Source organism: Alligator sinensis, unplaced genomic scaffold (assembly GCF_000455745.1).
Source record: "Alligator sinensis unplaced genomic scaffold, ASM45574v1 scaffold268_1, whole genome shotgun sequence".
Taxonomy (NCBI): Eukaryota; Metazoa; Chordata; order Crocodylia; family Alligatoridae; genus Alligator; species Alligator sinensis.
Window position 1 is genome coordinate 533,785 of NW_005841853.1, and position 26,650 is coordinate 560,434.

At 45.1% G+C, this 26,650-nt stretch overlaps 1 protein-coding gene across 19 annotated transcripts in view; it reads right to left on the minus strand.

Moving 5' to 3' along the window:
* Positions 1-26,650, minus strand: part of CELF2 (CUGBP Elav-like family member 2) — a 490,120-nt gene that overhangs the window by 94,278 nt on the left and 369,192 nt on the right. For all 19 annotated transcript variants that reach the window (XM_025213055.1, XM_025213061.1, XM_025213079.1 and 16 more), the window contains one exon: positions 107-155. In XM_025213055.1, the coding sequence (XP_025068840.1) occupies positions 107-155 (49 nt within the window). The remainder of the gene's footprint in view (positions 1-106; positions 156-26,650) is intronic.

The following is a 26,650-nucleotide window of genomic DNA, read 5'->3' on the forward strand; positions in this document are numbered from 1 at the left end:
TTAAAGAATTTTTACTATACAGCGAGCCAAGCATAAGCTACATCTTGCATTTTTTTTTAATGAAGAGAGACATACACATTAAATAAGAAATGGGTTAATCACGTACCATTGGACTTTTCACTGTCTGCAGGTTTCATCTGAATGGGATGATGCATCTAAAAATATAAATGAAAAGAAAGTAAGGTAGGTTGGATAGCTACAAAAATCAAGTACTCTACTGGCACCCCTGAGTTCAGCTGCTGAGGAGACTAACAGGATACATGATCAATCTTAAACAGGAAGAACGATATAAATTTCAAATAATACCATAATATTGGCTTTTGAATGGAAGCATAATGTTAAAGGAGGATTTTATAACTAGCAAGCTGAAAAAAATCCCCAAATCATTGGGCCCACAGGACTCATAAACTTTAATTTCTTGTATCTAGTTTCAGAAGACTCTTAAGTTACACCCTTCACTAGTTTATGACATGCTTGGTTTCTGTTTTACTGACTTTTGACTTTCCTTTTCTTGAGTTTGTGAACTACCACAGAACCAAGACAGAATTTTAATGTAATTTAAGATTTGCCAGGCAGCAGCAGAAACCTACACGACTTGAAGGAGTTTGGCTTAAGAAATGAACTTTTCCTCATGATTGATAGGTATGTGATTATTCCTTCCGTAACAAAGGGAGAGAGTTCTGTACTTCCTATAGCTCTTGCTTGTTTAGTATTTGACCTTCTCTTCAATATACTTTAAATTGCTTGTTCATAAAACTGCCTTTTATATGGAGTTACTACCCTGGCTGCAATAAAAAACCCTAACGCACTTTTCTTTTTTGAGCTGTTTCTCATAGGAAATGCCAAAAGAGAGGAAAACTCCTATGTAGAGCTTTATGCAGCGACTAGCGTGCTGTGCTGTACACAACGCTATTCTACAGCTTAGCACTGGAATGGCAAAGGCTTTGCCTTTCAGAGTGGATACTGCGCTACTCAGTCCCTAGCAGGCACACAGATTTGAATTTGAAAACACTAAAGAGATTAAATTACTACAAAGTGTTGCATTTGTTATACCATTTCTTGCAGACTCCCCCATATTTCTACCATTATATTAGTGGCACCAGTTCTTCAATGGTTAGAAAGTATCTGCAGAGCAATCCCACTGACCACAGTGCTACCATTCTTCCATCCTCACGGACACATTACTGACTGCACGCAACGATCATCTCTAAATGTTTATTTTAAGCCTTAACCTTGCAAATTGTTATACAGGGAAAGACAAAGGGGCCTGCATAGAGACTTAATGACTTCAGTGAGGCTCTGAATGTTTGCAAGCGTCTAACCACTTACAGCTCAAGGCAAGATCAGGGCCACAGACTCTTCTTTCTACAGTGAATCCTCTACGGCTAGGGACAGACATTACACATAAACTGGTTTAAGTGATCAGAAACTGGTTTAAACCTGTAGCAGAACAGATATTCAGTGCGCATAAACCAGTTTGAAAATGGCTGAAACCAGTTTGAGATAAACCTGGTTGAATGTAGTATCAGATTTAACTGATTTGGGTCAAACCAGTTTATGTAATGTCTGTCCTGGATCCCTTCCTGGTTTAACTTAAACCAGAGTCCCCCAGCATCCCAGATGCTTTGCAGCCCTGGGCGGGGCTCTCTGCTCCCGAGAACAGGCTGGCCCTGCCTCTCTGCTCCCTGGCTGGAGCTCCGCAGGCGCAGCAGTGTCTGCCTGGCTTCCCCTTGCTCCACTCCCCCCCACCTCCCCCACACTTGCTGCTCAAGCAGGGATTCCTCCCCTCTCCCACAGCAAGGACATAGCCAGCATGTGGTATGCTAGCTAATGCTGAGAGGTGTCTGTGTAAGGCAGACAGGAAAAAGGCAGACAGGATAGTAGTGTCTGCTTAGGGCTTTTTGGAGCTTATGAACAGGTCAGCTGGTAATGTCCCCCCATTCCTGCCTTGGAAAAAGTTGTTTAAGAAAAGCTTGAACTAATGAGTGAGGCTTTTGTTTTCTTGATGGGGTGCTAAATGCTCTGCTACTCCCTGTGTAACTAAATGCTGTACAACTCCTTGCTGGCTCCCTTACTAGTCAGGAGCAGCATGGTGGGGAGGACCCCACCCTAATCAGAGCATCCTTCTGGGGCCTGGCCATGCCCTGCTCAGCTCAGCAGTATGAAAGGGAAAGGAGAGCCACTATAGCACCCCCCCTGGCTTCTAGCCTGAGCCACTGCAGGCATGTGTCTGCATTTCTTCAGTCCAGAGGGGATATCTGTACAGTTACAAACTAGTTCAGCGTAGCCAAGTTAGACTAACCTGCAAAGATTGAATCAATTCAGGCTCAGGCTTTTTGAATGTCTGTCCCTAGCCTATACGTCAAATGGGGCATATTGAATAGTCTATGCATTCGGTGTAGTGGCTGGATACTTGTGGGTCACAGGTTACTTAAAACCATCAGCTACTATTCAGATTCTATTAGAAAAGAAAAGATGCTAAGAAGGAGATTGGGAAACAGAAACAATTAAGCACAAAATGGGAACTGTGCAATGATGTCAAATGTCTATTTAGAAACAGAGAGAAACTGACTATCATGTGTTGTTTTTGGTGGTGGTGTTTAGTTGCCAATGTCTGCTGGATTCGTTAGCCAGAAGAGAGAATTAGTGTGAGGGTGGTGTCACACATTCAATTTAACACTTATTAACTGCAGTTAAAATGCAAGCAGACACACATTCAAACAATTTAGCTCATGTTAAATGCCTTGTGGCATTGCTGCGCCCATTCAGGTGAGAGTTATCTCCCAACATGTACTAGCTTTAATAGGTCACACATTCCAGTGATTTCCAACTGTTGCAAGTGAACAGGTGACAAGGCCCTGGGTCTTCCATAAAAATCTGCTCAAAGTTCAGACTGTAGCTTGGACCCACAAATCAATAAATTCCTTGTTCTGTTTGAAAAAGCTCTTCCTTTTCATTCCCTGCTATGCCCTAAGGAAAAGACAGAAGCCACAAGGCAGATGTAGTCACTAGGATGCATAAACTGCTTCTGTTTTAACAATTCCATTCTCTTTGAACCATTTCTTTCCCAAATCAACTCTAACTGTCCAGAACCTGTCTGCCACAACTCTGGTTTCATCCAATTTATAGAAAAAGAGAATTTACGTCATGCACTATCTCCTTTAACTGATGCTAATTTTTAGTCTGTCATCAGCAATACTCTGTGCACTGTAGATGACTTAACTCACTGTACTTTCTCCCATTGTGAGAAAAATGAAACATGAAAAAGGGGCGTAGATTGCTAAAATGATTGCATTACATGCATTATGTCTTCATTAAGCAAAGCAGCTGAAAGATAAAAAGCCAAATGTGGAAAGGAATTGTTTAGGTGAATGTATAAATATATAACTGGAGCAATAAGCAAAGGAAATTTAGGCCTGAGTGGTCAGAGGTATTTCTTTACATACTATGTACCTATTAAGGTTCATTAGGTTGAAGACGAGTCTTCTGGGGAAATGCAGGATTTACCAATACCTGGGTTATTTCAAATGGCCACTGCTCTGGAGAATATGCAGTAATGGAAAATAAAACAAACCAACCAAACTCTGAACTGGACAGGAAATCTACCTGCCTTTCTTCCAGTACCGATAAATCACTTCCTTTTGTAGTATCAAAACAGACTCAGAAGATATGTAGTTGCATCTCTGATTTCGATAATGATATGATTCTAATTTGTGGGGATCTTTTTAGCACGGAAGCCAATTTGATCAAGTTCGTAACACAAGAGTTCTTCGCAATACAGTGGCCACCATCATTTACCCACAGTGGTCACCGTATCACAATCAATCCACTTCTACGAGGGAATAAATACTACAGATCTGCTAGTGTTACATTCGCAAAGAAATTAAGAATCTTCCTCTTGCGCCAACTGTGACTGGTTTGTCCATGACGTCCTGACCAGGGTTAGGAACAAACATTGCCAAATGGAGGGGATCAGCTGTGCAGTACGTGGTATCGGAGCTCGTTGGCTGATTGACAGTCTGAGACCTGGGACTGCACCACAGTGAGTTCGAAACTTCGGTGTGGTCCACAGGATGAGACCCAGGAATGACACCGGAGTGTCCCAGCTTTCCCTGTGGGGAAAACTGGGATTCCTTCCTTGCAGAGATGTGCCCGGGCAATCTCTGGGGTGAGTTTCTTGAAGTAGGGAGCCCCATCTTTTCCTGTGTCCAGAGACTACCCCACTTCCTGGGCTTGAGGGGCCCAATCCTGCATAGGAATTCCTGAGGCATGCAGGACCAGGACCCCCAAACCCAAAAAATGCCTGCTAGGGGTGGCGGGATAGTGTGGGCAGCTCTGGCTGCGTGTGCTCTCCCACCATAAAGCAAATAATCCTGCTGCAATAAAGCAGCATGTTTGGGTACAAAAAAAGGTATAAATGTCTAATGTGTTTGCTGTCTCTTTGTGCCTCCATAAACATTTTTTAGGTTGAAGAAGAGTCTTCTGGGGTAATGCAGGATTTTTATGGAGGCACAAAGGCTGCATTTGTTTCTACCCTTAAACTATGCAGGCCACATTCTCTTCTGTAAACCAGGAATAACTCTGTTGTAGTCCATAGAGTTACAATCATGCACAACTAATGTGAGATGGGAAGGAGGTCCCGAGAGCTGAAACTGCAGGGCAGCCACGGTGAAATGGGTGCAGAACACAAACATGGGGCTGGAAAGAAAAGGGTGGTAAAGAATGTTACCCTGTCAAGTTCCTAACACGAGAGGGCTCGTGTTGAAGCTTGTTTAACCCTGGCCATCACCAATTGATAAGTTAACAACCTTTAACACTAGATTCAATAAAACATGCCATTTATAACCTGAAATGGGTTTTACAGAGTCACTGGTTCGCATCTCATTATGAAACTCATTGCTGACCTCTAGAGACAACTGCCGTGACAATACATATTATAAGCCCTCTGCCCATAAAATATTTAAAGGCAGGGGAAAAAAAAAAGAATGAATCTGGAAGAGGTGTGCAGTGAATGAGAAAATTAAAGGGACAGAGACAAAGGCTAAATGGGTACTTTCCTTTCACTCTACAATGAGCGCCAAGAAAGAAAAAAAAAAGAAAAAAAGAAAATCATCTCTGCCTTTTCCATCTTGCTTGTATAACTGTAGGCTATAAAATAATAAAATAGCTGTGCTTCTCAGGTCCTCCAAAAGATTACAGATGATATAAACCTGTTTCAAATTAGATGCCACCCACTAGAATCATGTCATCTCCTGAAATGAAGGATTTCACATCTTATCAGAAAGCAGTTATTGTAGTTATACATCACAAAGCCATACACTTATGTATCTCTAGGTAAGTGATTTCTCAACATGCCATGCTGTCATGCTATAAACAGGGGAGGCTGCCTTTTTGTGACCTGAAGGAGGCTTTACTTATAAAAGTGTAGTATTTATGAGTTTACGTATGCAATTAATAGGTGGGGAATGAAAAAAGTAAGGCAAGTAAATTATTTACACCCATTAACAAGATTTGGAATAAAGCTTGGATCCCATAGCAAAAGAAACAACTGTTGTGTTCTAACATGAGGTCTCTCTGAATGTGGAAGAGCCTCCAAAGAGAGGTCGAAGGATCACACCTAGAGTTCTTTGGAACTAGAGCGTATACATGATTTTATCATAGCTCTTTTATTGATTTATTTTAGGACTGTCAAAGGATTAAAACATTTAATTGTGATTGATTGCATGATTAAAAAATAGTCACAATTAATAGTGATTTTACTTGCACAAGTGAAAACTCAAAATTATGCACAGAAAAACTCAAAGTCATGCAAAATTATGCAGGCTCTTTGTATGGTTGGGCTTGGGTGTGGGGGGCTCGGTGAGTGTGTGTGTGTGTGTGTGGGGGGGGTTGGAGCCCAGGGAAGGGGGACCCCTGCATGCCCTGGTAGGATGCCCAATCTGAACAGGGTCTTCAAGGAGCTTCCCCAGGTTCAGGGCACATCCCCAGCCCAAGCATGGCCCCAGCAGTGGTGGGCTCACCCTGTCCTTGCCCCAGCAGCAGTGGCTGTGGGTAGCCCGGGCTGGGGGCAGCTGCTCTGGCCAAGGCCCTGGCCTGAACCACCCTGCTTACTTTCTCAGCAGGTCTGATGGCTCCATGCGGGTCCCAGCAGGATGCAGGCTTCCAGCAGATATAGCAGGAAGGCGGGAGGGGGGGGGAGCACATGCACGCACAAACCCCGCACAATCCCCATCCAGGGCCTCAAGTAGGTGGACTGGCAGTGTTGGGTGTTCGGGGAAAGTAGCGCTAAGCCATGGCAGGACTACCTGGCACCCTTGGGCCCCATAGCTCAAGCTTGGGGTGGGTGAGGACAGCCTGGGAGCTCTGGCATGAGCTGCCTCTGGACCCGGGGGTACCTGTGAATCCCCAATCTGGGCCACCAGGGAGCAGCATCAATGGTGGCCCCTTGCCCTATGACCCTGCAGAGACAGCTGTTGCTGACAGGTGGGGGTGGGATTTCCAGTGAGCCACCCCACCAGCCCTTGCCCTGCACAGCCTTGAATGCCTGGCCTCAGCCCAGTCCTGAAGGAGTCCAAGTCATGCCTAGTGCTGCCGATGAGCCAGGTAGAGTCATTGCTATCCTCCCTGTGCCGCCCAGCCTCCCGCTGGGACCCAGTACATCCAGCAGCTTGGTGGGGGTCCTGGCAGGATCCTGGGCAACACAGAGAGGAGAGTGGCAGCTCCACCCGGCTCCAAAACCACATGTGCGATTAATGCGTTCAAAAAAATTAACGCATTAATTGGTTCTTGCATTAATCGTGCATGTTAATGCTGATTGACAGCCCTAATTTATTTATTTTTATTTTATTTTTTCATTCAGACAGACAAAAAATATCACCTAACACTTATGTAGCACTTTTCATCAGTGCATCTCAAAACACTTTCCAAAGGAGGTATGCATCAGTAACCCCATGGGGAACTGGGGGCACAGTGGGGTGAGAGTGATTAGCCAGCAACGCCAATGGCAGGGCCAACAAACGAACCAAAGTCTCTCAAGTCCCAGGCCAGTCCTGTATTCACCAGGGCTAAGTACAGACAGTCAAAAAGCCTGAGGCTGAATTGATTCAATCTCCACAGGTTAGTTTAAGCTGTATAGATTGAACTGATAAGCAAGTGAATAGACATTCACTTCTGATGCCGGAAATGCAGCCACATGCCTGCGGTGGCCCAGGCAAGAAGCTGGGGATGCTAGCGCACACCTCCATGCTCACCTGGAGCAGACAGCTTGGGCCAAGGCTCACCTGCCCACCCTGTGAGGAGGGGGTGTGCAGGGGAGGTGCAAAGCATCCTGGGATGCTGAGGGATTTAACTTGAATCTGGAGGGGATCTGGGACAGAAGTTCAATAAACCGATTTAACTTAAACCAGTTAAGTCTGAAACTACATCCATCCAGGTGCGTCTTAAACTGGTTTTGTCCATTTTGAAAGTGCATGCACACTGAGCTTCTGTTGTGTTACAGATCTGAACCAGTTTCCAGTCATTTATATCGGTTTATGTGTCAGTTCTGTACTTAGCCCAGGTCACAGAGGATCAGGACTCCAACATGACAAGCAGATTCCACACAGGAAATGGAGCTGAAGAAGAAATAACAGCTTACAAGATGTACAATTTTGCTCCATTGAAGCCAATGGGATTTTCAGTGTTGGCAGGATCCAACCCCAAGTCATGGCCTATAAATTAAAGATGACTAATTAGGTTTAAAAAAAAATCTTTGTCCCCTAAGCAGGTATAGCCCCTTGTAAACGTAGCCATGCTGGAAAAAATAAAACCTCTCCAAGATACAGCTCCTTTCCAGCTTTAAAGCCTCCCAGTCATCTTTTCAATGGTAATAACTCTACCTATTTACATTCTTGTCAAAACCATGTGACATCTGTATGGGAGAAAACAAGCAGGGTAAGAGTCTATTTCTGGCAAAAAAATATTGCAGGGAAATTAGATTAACCTGGGTGGAATTCTATCTGGGAATTTGGAGTCTGTCGTGGTGATTAAGTCATCATTTCTGTCAGATTACTCTAATCGGCTGTCAAATAACATTCCACAACCCCATCTGTAACTTGGCATCCTAGTTATTCAGTCGATGTTACCTTCTGTATACAAAACAAATACCAAACAAGGAGGTGCGCAGTGTCTAGCATTTAGCAGTCTCATTAGCTGTGATTACTATTGTGTTTTCACATTGCACAACATAAGCTTACAGCTTGTTCTATTTATTTGCAGAATGTTAAAAAATCAGGTGTAATCTTAAACACAGAGAGAGCTTGCGCTGCATGGGAGGAATTCTCAGCAGAGCCAGTTGAATGTAGGTCTTGGGATGCTCTCGTTAACTGCCGGGCTAGCAGCAATTGCTTAACCTTTTAGCAATATTGTTAGCACACAGAAGGCAAAGGAAAGCATTTGCAAAACCAACTGGGACTTGGACACTGGGGCTGCGTGAAATTTCGCCGAGCGTTTTGTTTCGAAGCTGTTTCAACGCGTTTTGAACTCGAAACAACGAAATCGAAATGAAACGAAAAGCTTCAAAATGAAATGAGGGCACGCAAAACGTTTTGAAAGTTTCGAAACACTTCGAGTTTTGAAGCAAGCCAGTGGCGAGAGGCAGGGGAGAGCCAGGGCTGCGCTCTGAGTGGCTCCACAGCCCCATGGAACGAAGCCTGGTGATGGGAGGCAGGCAGGCAGAGTCAGGGCTGTGCTTCGCCTCTCGCCACTGGGCTGAGCTCTGTGGGGCTGTGGAGTTGCTCGGAGCACAGCCCAGCGGCGGGAGGTGGGGAGAGTGAGGGCTGTGCTCTGCCTCCCGCTGCTGGGCTGAGCTCCATGGAGCCTGGCACTGGGTGCAGGCTGTGCCAGGAGGCAGAGACAACCTCCTGTCATCCGGCACAGATCCAGAGGCCTGCACCCCCAGGATGAGTCTGGCACAGCCCTGCAGCCCTTCTGGGCCCCTGGATCTGCACCGGGATGACAGGAGGCTGCCGCTGCTGCCTGGGCCAGTGGCAGCATCTGTGTTCTGTGGCGCTGGGTGCAGGCTGTCTCCGGTGCCGGTCCCAGGTGGCAGCAGCAGCTTCCTGCCATCCAGTGCAGATCCAGGAGCCTGCATCCCTGGGAGGAGTCCAGCACTGCCGCGCAGCCCTCCCAGGGGAGCGGACCCCCGGATCTGCATGCTGGATGTCAGGAGGCTGCCACTGCTGGCAAGTAACATGAGTTTTGCTTTCAAGACTTTGAGGTGCAGTTTCTGAGAAACCTCTGCACCTATCTCCTTGAAACTTGGCAGGCTTCATGCCCTCAGATGGGCTACCATCTCTGCAAGTTTTACCCATATCAGGCAACAAATGACAAAGTGTTAGGCATTTTCATGATTCCCCATTATAGCCTATGGGTGAAATGTTGAAATGTGCTGAAACAGAGAAACAGTCATGACGAAACGAAACGGGACAGTGCTTTGAAATGAAACAAAACAAAATGACAAAACGAAACACTGTCCCTTTGAAATGGACGTTGAAATGAAACAATGTTTCGCACAGCCCTATTGGACACTCAATTCTTATTAATTTGATTTGAAATCATGTGTCTGAAATCCTTTAGACAGGCCAACTCCTGAATTCCAGGCTTTTGTTCTACATATGCTGCTTGAAACAGGATGTTGGCTGCTATAGACCCTCTGCTTTGTGTGTGGCAGGTTAGGGTGCTGTGTCAGGGATGAGAGTAGTTTTAATAAGAGGTTAGATTATGGATTTGTACAGGATGGTTTGGATAGGGATGCTCCTGCCTTGGGCAGGGGGTTGGATTAGATGACGTCTGGAGGTCCCTTCCAACCCTACTTTTCTGTGATCCTATGATCCTACAGGTCCAGTGCCTTTTGATTCTTTGAGTGTGTTACAGAAAGGAATGGCTATTTTGAAATATCATTTTGGCTGCTTTCAGATGTAAAAAAGCCCCCCAAAACAGTGATTTAATTTAAAGCCCGAGTGCCCCTGTGCTGAGCCCAGCACACACCCAGAAGTGGCATTGTGCCACTTGGACCTGGCTTGCCCATTGATTCGATCAGCTCTTAGATAAAAGTGCCAAAAAGCCCCACTGAAGCGCTTGATCAATACAGATGATGCGGAGCCGGGTCCAACTAATACACTGCTTCTGCCAGTAAAGCGCACCTTTTTCCATGTCTGTCAGCAACTTTTATGTGCCACGAGTGGGAAACGACACATTGCTGAACACACCCACTATTTCTATCTATGCAGAGAAGTGATGTGGTCCAGTAAATGAACCTTGCACACAAAGTGACGTTAGTTTGAAATTGCCATTACTTTCTGGAACACCCTCGTACTCACCTTACAGGAGAGAAGGATTTTTTTTTTTATGTGCAAGTGTTTATGTGCATGTGCAAATCCAGGAATTTGAAAAGGGGAGTGCAGGACTTGCCACCAGTGCTGCAGGGGGAGGTTACAGCCCCCCTTCCCCACCACCCTGCCGACAGAACTAGGGAAGCAGATGCCGGGGACATTTTTGGAGTCCCTGAAGTAGGTGAGATGCCACCCTGATCTTGGCACCCCCTTCCTCCAGTGCAGGCACCTCCCCTCCCATTGCCCTCTCACCCTCTCCAACAGGGGGTGCCCAGGGGTTCCTACCTCCGGCTGTAAGAAAGAGGTCCTGCTTACTGCCTCCAGGGGTGGAGGGGGGAGCCCCAGGGCTGCTCCAACTGGAGGCTCCTGTAAGCTGCATTTTGTGGGGGGGGCAATGAGGCTGGGAACAGTGGCAGTGGCGGGGGGACAGATTGAGCAAGGAAACAAACCCACCACTGCTGCCGACTGGGCACACCTATGGGGTGGGGGGGAGGCAACCATGCCACTGCGCCCCTCTGTAGCTGCATCTTAAACAGGAGCTCAGTGTTAGTCTGTAGACTACCCTGTATGTTGTGAATTGACTTGAATACAGAACAAAAGACTGCTGGGACTGATTTGCAGCGATGCTTTTCCTAGTGACTGGCATTTGTAGAGATGCAGCCTTTCAGAGGCTCTGGCTGCGCACGTATCCTACCATAACATGACAGCTACTGCTGAAAATCTAGTTATGACTCATTACAAAAAAGATCACTTGGGATTAATAGGTCCCAGTCAGATGCTTTAATTTCAGTGTGTGAGAACCAGGATTGCACAGTTTCCAAGTCCTCGTAATTTCTAATGGCTACAAGCAAAAGACAACATGTCAAGTCTTGAGCCCATCTTTCACCTGCTTTGACACTTTACTCAAACTATTTTTGCCTAAATTACTCCAGAGCTGAGCACAGTATGATGCTAAAAAAAGGGAACACGAGCAGATCAGGATGTAGAAAGGGAGCTGTCTCTTAGTACTGATCCCTGCACTTGGGTCATTATCCTACCATAATCTCTAAACCATCAACATCCCTGATTTCTCTAAAACCCTGGCCTTACTCCCTCAATCATGATCTCCATCTCTTCTCCTTGTGGTTCACATGTTCCTTTATTCCAGTGTTGTGGTAGTCCTAAAATGCTCCCAACAGTCTTATTCCTTACCTCTGCTGAGACATAACTGCAGTGGAAATTATTTACTTGGTACCAAATGATTTTGGTACTCAGCCAAGATCTTATCAGTAAAATACTCCCTTTACCGCACTCGGAGTAAAGGGAGTATTCATAAAAAATGCAAAATCCATGTCTCAATAGCTAAATGAATTTGTAAGCAGAATACTCTTTATATTAATTGCTGTAGTCAGTTTATATTATACACCCACCCACACACACACAAACACAGAGCTCCAGAGAACATACAGACATACATACATGCACACATACATACATACATATATATATACACACACATATATACATACATACACACACGTCTCTGGAGCTGTTTGAAAAGCAGCTCAAAAGAAAGACATATTTGGGAAGTATAATCTGCTCATCAGACAAAGGACTCTTGGAGTCTTAGCACTGGCTTGTTTGGGTAAGTCATCCTATTGGATAAATATGGACAAGTCATTTACAGCCTCAGTTTACCCATCTGTAGAACGAGCATAATAAGTGGCTAACACATAGGCATATTTAAAATGGTGAGTTAACATTTGTATTGTATTCATATAAAATATCAAATGTAAAAGCAAAAGTGGTAGCAGCACTAAAGATATTCTTAGAGATGGGACAAGCCAGAGGACAGTTTTGTTCTAGATTTTCCACATATAAAACCATAAGATAATATTTTTGCTTTGTGTTTGTACAGTGTCTAACAGACTGGTCCATGACTGGGGCTCCTGTCATTCACACTGCATATATGTGATTGCACGTAATGTTAATAGTGTTGTTGGGTGCCAAATACAGTTCACATAGCAAGGCATAACATCATTATTTGCTATTTAGAGAGCAGGAACGAGCATAGAACTTATTTAAAACCAGTTGTTTCTCTTAGACGAGAACATTGAAACTGCTGAAATTCAATGGCGTTTGGAAGCTCTCCAAGTCAGTCATTTGCAACACGCTATATTTCATTTTTTTTTAATTCAAGTTAAATTGAACATTAACTTGAGCAACTGAAAACAACGCTGAGCTTTAAAATAATAACACCGTTCTAACGATCCCTTCCCCTGCTTAACTGCCTCATCCTGCTGTTCTGCCAGCCACATTTATTAATTAGCGTAGAACACTTTGTCTTCTTTAAAAGTTGTACCCGTGCATAAAAAATACACAAGTTGGTGGTTTTAGAAATGACAACTTCATCTCATAACGAACAAATAACGGCTGCTGCAGTTATACTTCATTTACTTAATCCTCTCACTTCTTTCCACCCACACAAATGACAGCAACTTTGGGACACACGCAGGCCAGATAGAGCAGAGTTAAGGAAAGGAATGTGGTGTAGAAATTTTCTTTTCATAATCACATGTAAACAGAAATGATTAACTAGCTCGTCTGCAGACAAATGAGCCTTTACAGAGTCTATTCAGTCCTAAAAATAGATACTAAGTTGGATTCTGTATCTTTTTTGCCATAATGCCACAAGGCTACTTCATATTACCCATTAAATAGCAAACCCATTAAACGTCTCAGCAAAAAAACACTAGATATGGTTTTAACTGTGATATTTATTTATTTCATCTGCGGCAATAAGAAGTTCTGTTGACTTTTCACCAATTGAAGTTGATATGCAAAATATTTTCTTTCTTTAAATTTAAAACACTACTGTGCTATCACCGACCAAGAGGTCACATGGTACACCCCTGATGTTGGCTGCCTGAGTAGGGAAATAATTTTATTATGTATAGCACAGCCCCAGGTGAATGGGTCCAGTTAACACTGAGCCCTTGGCTGGATTAGAACTCAGATCCCACCAGAAACTTGAAGGCAGGGGTTGAGTAATGTTTTCTGGTGGTAAGCTGGAATGACCCAGCTTGGGACAGAGGTAGGCCAACATCAGGACTGGACTGCTGCTGCCACTTGTACCCACTGCCTGGCTGCAGCACGGTGTGGACAAAGCCTCCCTCTGCTAAGGCCCTGCCACCTGCCTGCAGCATGGCATGGGCAAGGCACCCCTGCCAGTGAACACCATCAAAGTCTTGGCTCTGCAGGCTGGATATGGCCTATGGACTGTAGGCTGCTGACCCCTGCCCTCCGGGACCTAGATAGCCGTCTTCACCATAGCATCTGAGCCCCACACACCCGGGGGGCTCTCACAGCACATCTGGGGGATGAAGAAGTGCTGCTGTTCCCATTTTTAATAGGGTAAAACTGAGCCATTGCGAAGCTAAGTGGCACCAGAACAGCTAGACCCCTTACTGGTTGGAGGTCAAATTCATGAAGGTGCGTAAGTGACTCTCAAGTTCAAAATGCATTTTCAAAAGTATTATCCCTATGAAGGGAGGCATTGGGTACAGTTCCAAAGCAGGAAGCAATATGCCATGAGATATTGGGTATATCAGAGATACTGTGAACACATACTCTGTGGCTTAACCCCATGTTGAGGTGCATGGGTCAGTTTACTTCTCTCAGACTCTCTGGTCTGGAAGTTTCATAAACCGGCTTGACCCAAATCAGTTCAGTCTGATACTACATTTATCTTAAACCAGTTTCAGCCATTTTGAAACCGGTTTATGTCCAGTGAACTTCTGGTTTATGTGCACTGACCTTCTGTTCTGTTACAGGTTTAAACCACTTTCTGATCACTTAAACCAGTTTGTGTGTAACTTCTGTCCCTGGCCTCTATGACCATATGCTGGGCAAGCTTAGGTCACATCCTCAACCTTTCCTTTCTACTGGCAGCTGAGACTCCATTCTGCACAGGTGATTTCTAATTGCAGCCTTATGGTGCGAGTGCTTTAATCTAGCCCTGGTAAAAAGCATATTTTTGCGTTCTGATTCCACAAAAACACCTACATTTAAATTTACTAGCTTACTAAAATAAATGCATCTTTGATCTCAAACTAGCCACGAGAAATCATAGCCTGAATGAAATTCATTAAAAAAAATAAAACAACGTCTCATCAGCTGAGCTGTGACTAAAAGCACTGTTATTGCGACTCTACGATGCCTGTTGAATAGGAGCTTTTATTTTCACTGTAACAATGTCTTGCAGGCACGTCCAGATATTAGTTCCTTCGTAAACTAAGTGTTGGGAAATCAGGATGCAACTTCTCAGTAGCAATCTATCCCTTACCTTGAGTTTCCATGGTACAATGATCACATGTGGGAACTGACCCTTTAAAACAAATGACAGGTGACAAAACTCTCCAGGATAGCACAGTCTTAGTAGGGAAGGAAAATCTAGACCTTGATGCCCTCTTGTCTGCGACTGTAGTTGTCTTTTCCTTCACTTTGGATGTTCTAAGTCATTATGTCCCCAGGGCAAAACCATTTTCTACCACTCCTTTCATTTAGCATGATGGGCTTCTGTTCAGCACTTGTTCATCTTCCTAGCAAACCTGACTGATGGTCTTGCAGAATGGAAGGTCACTTTGGACCAATGGCTTGCTTGGCTGCCTTTTGTCAGACCTTTGAGTCTATTATTTAGCTCAAAACTAAAATTCTAGGGTATGAGATTTTTCTATAATGTCCTTAAAAGTTCCTATTGGAAATATGTAATATTTGCATTACAATGCAAAAGCAAGAACATCTTATTTTTAAAGAGCATGATTGAGATAAGCCTAAAATAAGCCAAAAAAGCATCCAAATTATAACTTCTATTGAAATGCTTCCTTTCAAGTTAGCCCAAAGGGCACGATTTATAAGGACTTAGCAGTGTTGATTTGGGGCCTCTGCAGTTTTCACTTCACAAAGGCATGGAAAAACTCCGAGCCAGGAATGCATTTCTCTATTCACAAGTCCCGTTTCTCCAGCAATTGATGTGTCAAGATTTCTCTCCTTTGCCAAAAAAATACTATCTACAGATATCATAGAAAAGTTAGATTTTGCTCCAAACTATCTTGTAGCATGCACATTAATCACACTTTTTCAGGGAACAACCTGAAACCAATCCTCGCTAGCTCAGTGATCTGGCCTAACGAGCAGTCCACATTAACCAAAGTGCACAACAACATGAACACCCCAAGATAAGCTGTTGGAAACCCACCACTTCAAGAAGGGAAAAAAACCTACTAATATAGCTGCCTATGGTTCATGAGTGCAGTTGCATGTTGCATTATTCACTATTGCAAAAAGGACATACACAAAAAATACAATAAAGCAGCGCAAAAAAAAAAAAAGTTAAATTTTGAGAAGAAAAAACAAAACACTCCCCTTCCTTCCAACACTTACTCATAGCGAACTGTGGTCTGAATATTACACATCTGTGCAAAAGTGGGGTTGCAATGAATGAGATGTCAGGGGTCTGAGTCTCCAGACTGCATTACACTGAAAAGACTCAGCTGGGAGTCTACTACTGATAGATCCCTTCACCTGGAAGTGTTTTATGTAGTGGAGACTTCTATATGAAATAAATAGCAAGGGTGAAGCTGCACAGACACCTCAATTCACTGACAGGTGGTAATTTAAAACCCCAAGAATATATGGGGAGTGGGGGGAAATCACAGCTAATTAGCCCGGTTTATGTTCCTGGACTTTTCTAAGAATTGCACTCTACTGATACCTCCTTCATTCGTTAACACAGAACTTACCAAAAACTGTACCCTCACTACAAAAAATTCGGGAATAAATCAGATTGATACCACATCCTGAACTGGCATACCTATACTCAAAACAACGGAGCCATGGGCGCTTACTGAGTTTTGGCAAGCCATTGAGGGCCACATGACAGGCAGCCAGGGGCAGATAAATATTAATTTTCTAAATTTCTATCCTGCGGGCCGGATAGAATGGCCTGGTGGGCTGCATCCGGCCGTGGGCCTTATTTGCCCCGATCTAGACCATAGGACTCCTCATGGGATGGACCCAGCCTGGGGAATAGGGTGGTGGTAGTGGGGTTGGAAGCAGTAGGGTTAGTGGCTCTAGGCCAGAAGGTCGCTTGCCATGGTGGTGGTGATGGACAAAGCAGCTGTGGGGTTTGTAGCCATGAGCATCAGGGCACGGGGGCCCTAAATCCCCTGGTAAAGCACGCCTCTCCAGCCACACCAAAACTTCCCTAATCTGGCGGTAGTCTGGCAGGCCGGATACAGCAGCACTTTGAGCCGTATGTTTGATTCTGTTAATTTACACCAACTAATGATCTTGTCTACCTCACAGAATCATACCCAACTTTTAAGTTTTACTAATTCTCTACAACTGGCAAACAGCGGTGATAACTACAAGTCATCAACATTATGCCAGTATTTAACGGTGGAAAACAATTTGGCTATTTTATGAAGACAGAAATGTCTTCCGTGTTCTTAAGTTACACTTGCACTAAACCTGTCAAAATATGCAAGGTCTGCTGTAGTCATGTAAGTGCAAAAACCAGTAGAAATAAAATATGTACAATAAGTAAAGTGACCTCATAACTTAATGTTGTATAAAGCTAGCCTCTCATTTGCCCAAATTCCTTAATGTCTCCATGTCATGTCAAACACACTTACACGATCTTTCTTTGAGGAAAAAGAATGTGCATTTTACTTCTTTTTAACATGCCATGAACATTCACGGTGCTATATATTACATGCATTAAGATGTGTTCAGAATAATTCCCTCTTCAGGAGTTTTGAGAAATAAGAACCAAATGGGCAATAATAAGAAGAAATCCATCTTTTTAAATAAGCCCCAGCTGTACAGGATATTTAAAGGAACTTGTGATGCGCTGGTTATTACACTGGAACCCGATTCTCGCAGCCTCTCCAGATATTTCTAATAATAATAATTTATTGGTAAAAGTGGCGTTGTCACAGTGAGCAAGACCAGGATTAATCTACGCCTGGGTCTGTTTACAAAGCATTAGGGCATGCTCCCCAAATATCTTCCACTTATGACATTCCCAGGGATTGAATCCCCTGATTTCCCCTAAAATGTTGCAGTAGTTTCTTGTTATATATTGGGCTTATAATCATGCATTACATGCAGGGGTGGATCCAGAGGGGGTACAGTGGTGCAGTTGTACCCACTTTCTGACCATGTAGTAGGAGCCATAGCCATGGACTTTAATTCCCTGAAGAAGGTAAGAATTAAATTACTCCTCCCTTACCCGCTCTGTGCTCAAAGGCATGACCTGTGCCCTTTTCTTTCTGTCCCCTCCCCTCCCCTGCCAGCTGCTGCTGCTGTCCCCACTGTCCTGAGGGTGAGGGGAGCTCCAGAGCCACTCCAGCTGGCCTACATGGGGGCTGGACTCACAGAGCGGGCCTTAGGAGATGGCCTAGGTTGCCATGATCAGGGGGGCACCAGTGGCCATGCCACACAAATGCATGCACAACAGTGCAGCAGGATGAGTGGTGCCCAGCTCAGCCTGCACCCCCCCACATCCAGCCACTGCTCAGCAGGAGCCAGGCAGTGCAGGTGGCTCTGCCTCCCTGCCAGACTGCACCCTGTGCCCCTGCCTGTGCGCGCGGCCGGGGGGGGGGGGGGGGGGGGAGGGGTGGCGCTGGAAGGGAGGCAAGGAGGGATGCTGGGGTGGGGACAGGACAGACTCAAAATACAGGTTTACCCAGGACACCATTTTCCCTAAGGCCAGTTCTGTGGGCTCATCCCAGGACATTGGCAGCGGTAATGGTGGGGGGTAGGTAGGTTCCCCCTCCCTGCCTGGTCCCACAAATATTCTCCACCAGCTTGAGAGCAGGTGCAGGGAGGGGAAACCTGACTGACTGCCACTGCTGCAGCTGTCCCTGTCTGAGCCCGGTTCCTGTGCAGCCCAGCCAGAGCAGCTCTGGAGCTTCCCCCCCACCTCATCAACACAGATTATGCCATCACTGGACCAAATAACACAGATTATAACATCTGAGGTCCATTTACATACAGTTCTACCAATGTCAGATCTGCCATCCCTTGCTAACAGTGCCCCTCTCCTGTCTGCATTGGATAGATGGGGCAATGAACACCAATCTGACATCAGTTCCAGAAAGACAGACAAGCTCAAGGCAGAACACTTGAACCTCCCTGGACATTACATCACTGACTTCAGAGTGGCTGTTCTTAGACAGCAAAACTTAAAAAATGAATTTAAATGGGAAATTGTGGAGCAAGAACTCATCCACAGACTGGACTATATGGTCTAAAACAAGACTATGGATTCTTCTCTCATTACCTGGATTAGCTTTTATAACACCCTATGACCACCAATGTGTTAACTGGGTTTTTTTCCTCTCTCTCTCAGCAGTGACCCCCCCTCTTTTTTCCCCCCTCCCCTTTGTATTCTATGATCTGCTTCTTGTAGTCCCTTCACAGCATCTGATGACATAACCCTGCTGCTTATGAAAGCTTATGCTATGCATCTCTGATCTAGTTAGTCTATAAGGTGCAAATCTTCCTTGCCTTCTGCCTGACTTCAGGCTAACATGGCTCACTACCTCACTTGCATAGTCATACCCCCTTTTGCAAGAGTGGGGCAGGATGGTTTGGGGTGGGGAGGGGAATAAAGAAGAGCCCTTTTGTTAGGGTGGGCAAAATACTGCCCGTGGGCCAGATACTGCCTACCAAGGGATCCTAATCAGCCTGCGGTGTGTCCCTCAGCCCTACCCAGCCCCAGCTCAGGATCCCACCCAGGCCATGGCATGTGCAGTTGGTTCTGCCGCCCCCAGGCACACAGTGGGGTGGAAATAGCGTGGTGGCTGGCATTGGCTTTCCAGCAGCAGCGGCTCCTTCTAGCTGCCACCGCCAGGGTCCCCTTCTAGCTGCCACTGCCAATATCTCTATCAAGCTGCCAGACCTAGCACCAATGCCTGGGAACCTTGATCTGTCTGCCCACACCTACCGCTGGGGGTGCTAGATGGGTGAGGGTGGGTAGGGTCTCCATAGTGACCTTCCTGGGACCTCCACAGGCAGGGTGTGCTTAGTCGAGCAGATGGGATGGTGCCATGGGTGGGTGGGGAATGGCATCTGGGAGTGGGATGGATGGGAGAGCCATGATCTGCTCCCTGCACATCCCTGCCCATGAAACTGCCACCTGTGATAGGGACATGCGGGAAGTGGATTGCAGCTCTGTCCTGGGCCCCAGCCCCAGTCCCGCACTGTCACTGTCCCATGATCCTGCCCTGGTCCTGCCTGCTTGTCCTGCTGCCAGAAGCTGCTCCCTGCTAACCCATGGCCCCATCCCAGCCACCCAGCTGAGTGTGCCCTGCCTGCAGGGGTCCTGGGCCAGTCTCTAGCCTGTCTACCTGCCCACCCACTCCATCTGGTGCCCCCAGCAGTGGGTGCAGGGAGGACAGGCCCAGGGCTGGATAGGATCAAATGCCTGGGTCAGCACCTTCCCCCACCCTGTCCCTACTGCCAGCCTGCAACAGCTCACCAAAACTCCTGAAATGGCACATTTAAATTGAGGTAAACCTTCCCTAGGGTAATGCACTGTAGTAGTGCTATGCAAAACAGCCACAGTACCACCTGAGCTGGCTTTATGCAGGGAGGACAGGCCCAGGGCTGGATAGGATCAAATGCCTGGGTCAGCACCTTCCCCCACCCTGTCCCTACTGCCAGCCTGCAACAGCTCACCAAAACTCCTGAAATGGCACATTTAAATTGAGGTAAACCTTCCCTAGGGTAATGCACTGTAGTAGTGCTATGCAAAACAGCCACAGTACCACCTGAGCTGGCTTTATATGATCATACACAGTGCTATGCAAACCAGCCACAGTACCACCTGAGCTGGCTTTATATGATCATACATGCAGCATGTATGATTCACAGATGTATAGAAGTTCAGGGCTGGAAGGGACCCCGTGAGATCACCGGGTCCAGCCTCCCTGCTCTGGGTAGGAAAGACTGCTGGGGTCAAATAATCTCAGCTACGTGTGCTTCCAGTCTCCTTTTGAAGATCTCCAGGGTAGGTGCCTGCACCATTCCTCCTGAGAGTCTGGTCACACGAACCGGAGCAACCTTGCAAAAAAACTAAGCAGAAGCATGTAGTGGAAGGAGATATTAACATATGGGAAGCAATTAAATACCTGGCCAATTTAGAGTAGTTATTACCACATCTTTCTCTGTCATCCATATATATTTTTCATAGATTCAGAGATTTTAGGGGCTGGAAGGGACCTTGCAGATCATTGGGTCCAGCCCCCCCGCTCTAGGCAGGAAGACAACTGGGGTCAAGTGACCGCAGCAAGGTGACCGTCCAGTCTCCTCTTGAAAACCACTAGGGCTGGTGACTGCACCACCTCTGAAGAGAGTTTACTCCACAGTCTGGACACCGTTTTGTGTTGGCACATAGTGGGAATTCTCTGCATTTAAAACAAGATTGCCAATTTCTTTCTCTTCTTAACAATCCCAGAAATTAGAAAGGAGCCAATTTGTTTAGTTCATCTCTGGACTGTCTTCAAGCCAATACAGGATTATTGCCTGCAGTATACGGTCTAGCTCTTTCTACCCTAAATACCTTTCCATTCATTTCCCTTGGAAGGCTATTTCAATGGAAGAAACACCACTTTTCCTGTTATTCAATCTAAATTGTCCTTCCTTTAGGATAAGCCGCAACTTAGAATTCTCCCCTCTGCGCACCGTAAAAACAATTCCTGTTTGCTGCTAGTCTTTATGCAGTAGCAATACGTGGCTCCTGAGAAAAGACAATGACTACATCTATGCTGCTGTCAGTGCTTGGGTTGCCTTCCCAGAACGGCGTTTAACCTCTTTGTTTTGAATGCAATCCTTGAAATAAGCATTCTGTATAATATTCTAGTACATTTTACTCTAAGGCATTGTCATGATTTGGCCAGAAAATAATATTAGTCGCCGTCTAGTGGATACCCGCTCGAGTGATGGACTAGAACACAAACACGAGCTACTTTCAATCAGCTGGGTCATTCACAGTTGAATGAAAATATAAAGGATTGCGTACCTTGAAATGCTACACGAGGCTGTAATCCCACGGAGGGATTCAGGTAATGGTAAGAAGCAGCCGAGCGTTTTGTTTATGTCCACAGGTGGAATTACTGGCTTCATTTATGCACATTTGCAGAGGTGCATTCTTTGTGGGTCATGGTTTAAAGACAAATCTTTTCTTGTGATTAACGTCTTATCTTCTTCCAACCACATCTCCTATATCTCAGGTAGCCTGCATTCTGTATCTCTAAATCAATAATAAGGCTATACTCATACTGTTTGAAGAACATTACCCACTTCTAAGGATTATTCCTTCCCTCCTTAAGCTTCTCTTGGCTGTTAAAGAAACATATTTCCATTCACTGCAAGAGGTTCCTATAGTTTCCCCAGCTGGAAGAGGTAGGTGCCTGCCACAAACAATAGAGGTAGATCTGTTGGCACGATTCCCTGACAGATTGTAAATTCGGCTTGTAAAGAAGAAAAGTTGCTTATTCCCCCCTCCTTCCCCATGATTAAAGAGAGCATGTCTCTGAGTTACAATGGGGTGGGAGCTGGGATTGATTGCAGGCAGCTTTAATGTCACTCTTAATGACAACTTGTGAAGATTAGGAAGTTGTCAGAATCAGATATCAGCAAAGGCTTGGGACAGCTTTGTGAAGTCAGTCTGAATTAATTAATGGGTAGCTTTCCTTTGATATCGCTTTGATATTTGGCTGCAGCTGGATAAAAATCAACCACAAAGGAAACTACATTTTGTTTACCGTTGCTAGGATCCTGTTTAGCCCATCATTTTCTGTCTGCAGTGGTCACCTTTTTAATTGTCTGAGACTCTCATTATTAAAGGGAGTTGTGATGACATGTTTTTTAACAGTGAATTCTTCACCTCCTGGAAATACTCATAGCCTGTATACCTGAAGTGAAGCCATTACTGATCTCAGCCAAGCTGCATATAAAATGATGTACAGCTCTGAAACAAGACAAACATCAGACTTGCCATTCAAATCTATTCTCATAGGTCGCTTTTTCAGATGGAAAATGCTACTGCTTTTCACTCCCAAAGTACGTTGTACTGTTCACACTGAGAATATACTGTGCTGGCCTAGATATTCAGCTTGTTCCAACTGGCGTTGTTTTCCATAAAGCTACATCAGCTAAGACCAGCTGATAATTTAGATCGATAATTAAAATAATGAAGTGTAACAGAATCTGGTTACGTTCCCTCTCATTGCCCTAAAATCTGTAATATCCAGAAGTACAGTTTGCTGGTATTTCACTCACTGTCGTTTTGGGGTGGAAACCCACAATACAGGCTTCTTCTAGACAGCAGGCCAAATTCAACTGTTTTGCTTTATCAGGCTCTGCTAAGACAGTCAGCTCCACAGAATTATAAGTATGGATAGATCCTTTCATTCAGAAGAATCCCAAGGTGCTTTATAGACTGCACGCACTATATAAGAAACACTTGCCAGCCACTGAATTTTACAAATGCAGAAATGCTCTGGGTGGAATACAGCAGCTGTTTAGTAGGGCTGTGCGAAGCTTCGGACTCCGATTCGATTCAGCGGAGATTCAGCCTGATTCAGTAGCTGAATCTCTGAATTTGAATCGAATCAGAGGACCTTTGAATCTCTCCAAATCGAATTGGAACCCTCTGAATTGATTCGAGGAGATTTGGAAAGATTCGGCTATTGGGACATAGACACAGCTTTAAATCTTTTTTCTACATACCTCAAGGTACCAGGCGGCTCATGAATGCTGCGATGCTGGGGCAGACGGAGCAACCCACAGAAGTGCAGAGGGCTCCCTAGAGCGCTTGGCAGTAGACCTGGAAGTGGACCAGAAGCACTTCTGGTCCACACCTGGGTACGCTGGGGAGCATGCAGGGGCCCCGCCATGCCCCCCTGGCTCAGCAACTGATGTCTCCTGGGTCTGGTGGGGCAACCGGGGTCCCCCTGTGGCTGATTGCTGAGCTGGGAGGCATGGGGGGGGGCCCCCAGCATGCTCCCTGGAAGACTTGGAAGTGGACTGGAAGTACTTCTGGTGGAACGTAGTTTCCTTTGTGGTTGATTTTTAACCAGCTGTAGCCAAATATCAAAGTGGTGTCAAAGGAAAGCTACCCATTAATTAATTCAGACTGATTTCACAAAGCTGTCCCAAGCCTTGTTGTACTTCCAGTCCACTTCCAGGTTCACTGTCAAGCACACGGGGCCCCCCATGCTCCTGTGGGACACTCCACGTGTCCCAGCATCGGAGCATTCATGAGCTGCACCTGGTACCTTGAGGTTTGTAGAAAAAGCTGTGTCTATGGCTAAATTGCTGATTCTCCAAATCAGCATCGAATCTTCAGATTGGGATTCGGCTGGATCAAATCGGGGATAGTAATCTGAATCAATGAATCAAATCACTGTCTCCGACTTGGGCTGAATCTGAGTCAAATAGGGCCCATTTCCCACATCCTTACTGTTTAGTACTAGCAGTGGTGCACTAAATTAAGAGCAGAAGTGAAGAAAAAAAATTGTCCTCAACTAACAGAAAGAATTAAGTGCAGATTCGTAGTTATCAAAACCATCATTTAAAAATAGGACCCAGGATTAAACCACCCTGTTTGGGGTTTTTTTTCCAGCAAGTGTTATAAGATCCTGAATGACAAAGTGGGCACGAAATAGGTTTAACTTCTCATCTAGAATATAGGCAGACAAGGTTCCTTGGGTGAATCTGATATCTTTTATTAGATTTATTAGCTCATTACTGATTCAAATGGAAGAATGTCAGCTTCCTGAATCACCAATGCTAGTACATGCAGCTTACTGGACTGCTCTTGAAGAAGTCCCACGTGAGTAGTAATCAGACCACATTTCGTCAGCTTTGAAGATACTACAATGCCGTGCGACACAGCTACAGACACCAGAACGTAGTTCTTGGGAAAAAAAGACGCATGGCCTGGCAAGCTTAGTCACAATGACAGAAGTAGATTGCACATACAATAGAAATATGGTTATTATAAACACGCTTTGAGGCTTTAGCTTTTGATTCATAACATAACTCATGTCTGCTGGCACTGGGTCTCTAAAAATTACACTGGCTGCCACAGGTTTTCCAGATATTAGTCTGTGGAAGTTCTGGTTAAGAAAGGCTAGTAGCATCTGACATTATTTCCAACAATTTTCCTTTTTCAAATGTCTGCAACCTTATTTATGATTTGCCTTTCTAATTTCTGATGTTTGGAAGTACTCAGGCAACTAGGAAAATGAGTCTCTGAACTATTTGTTCGTTATCACGACGGTTTTACTCACTTGTGTCATAATACTGAGGCTGACTGAAATGCTGTCCTTTCTGCTCTGGATGACAGAAAACAGCTAATACCAGCAGCAGGATGAATACATGCTTAAGAAAATGACCACCCTATTCTCCTTGCCTAAGTATCATGACTTCGTGTAGGTTAGTGCTCCAGACAGTCCCACTGATGACCTCATAACTTGGCTCAAGCTTGTATTTCCGATACATACACCTACCATATGCAAAACCTCTGGACAAAATCTTTAATATGGTTAGTGATTTTGGGCTCCACAAAAGACCTCCTGATAGCGCCGATTTTGTGAGGGTGGTTGTTAGCACCTTCTGAACAGCACTGCAACGTGTGAAAGCTTGTTGAGTGCCCAAGCTCTTCAGAAAGCACTAAGCTTTTCAGAAAATTTGGCCACAGCCTGTCCAGAACTATCCAAAATTAAAAGTTATAGCACAATATCTACTGCTTGATGTAAATAATTCAAAATGACAGGTCCTCAGCTGACAAAGAAAACTTGATATTAGGATTTTTTTTTCCCCATTAGCTAAAATTTTCTGCTACTCAACTGAATCCCAATGCTGCCATCAGGCAAAATTAGCAAATGCACCTAAGTGACATACGGCTGGACTGTGGAGGGATTAGGGCAGTGGGAGATGTAGGTTCAAATCCTCTCACTGCTTGATATTAGGGCCGTGAGAGATGTAGGTTCAAATCCTCTCACTGCTTGATTTGGAACAGGGGTTTAAACCTGGGTCTTTCATCCCTGGATATTCTGTGGTGGATCATACTCACTCTCTTCTGGAAAAGTAGTTCCAAACAGTCTATAAATCAATGAATATTTAAATATTCCATGCAGATTAGAACAGCTTTACCAGGAGAGATGAGACCCAGGCTAGTATATGATACAGCCCAAGCATTAGGTCACTCTCCTGAAAGTTAGAGTGACTACCCGAATTCAAAAGCAGGCAGTAAATCAGGCAGAGAGGGGAACTGAAACCAACTCTCCTTTATTTCAAGTGAATTCCCTAAACCCTGAGACATAGGTATGGGAGACAATGGATGATCTCCTCTGCTTTGTGAATCTAGCCTTTTGCTTTTATTTGAAAAACATGCTCCAACATGACATATTCAGGTTTATTGCATCCGAAGCACAAAAAACGTTTTTGTTCAATTCCACATGAGTTTATTTTTTACTTTATTTATTTATTTTTCAGATTTGCTACTTGGCTAAAGTCAGTTTCAAGTCAGTTTTTTGTACAGATTTGTTTGGGTCCTTCAGTTGCTCTGGTGTTTTGGAAAGTTTTGACAGTGATGATTGTAATGGTGGTGGCCTGCTCTATGCAGCACAAGAAAACCTAGCCCTGCCTCAAACAATTTCCATTACGAAAGGGAGGAGAGACCTCTGGAAGGCCCTGCTTCCCTTTTAAGGTTGATTTAACCTTTTAAGGAGTTATAGACCTTTAAGATTGTTGTTAGGTAGCATTTGGCCATGCTAGATAGGTACTACTTTAGTAATCTTCATTCATGGCAGTACTTTACTTGCTTTAATTCCTTTCCCCTGAAATGTCTTCAGATTTGTCAAAAACTTTCTGGTACTTAATTTCCAACTCACTATACATGTGGTCTAGGGTTGGGGTGGGAGGTGCTTTAATTAGAACCATGAACGATTCATGCCTCCCGAGACCGAGGGGGGACACCATTTGTAGGCATCAGTGTCAGCAGCAAGCGGGGATTGCCCACAGATGCTGGCAGTGGTGTCAGTGGTGGGGGGAAGAGGCAAGCGGTGACCACCCACAGATGCTGGCATTGGGGTTGGCATCGGCATCGGAGGGTGGAGAGCAGGGACTGCCTGTAGACGTCGGCAGCAGTGAGCGGCATTTGCCCACAGACACTGGTGGCAGCATCAGCAGCGAAGGGGGGATGGGTGGCGAGTGGTGACTGC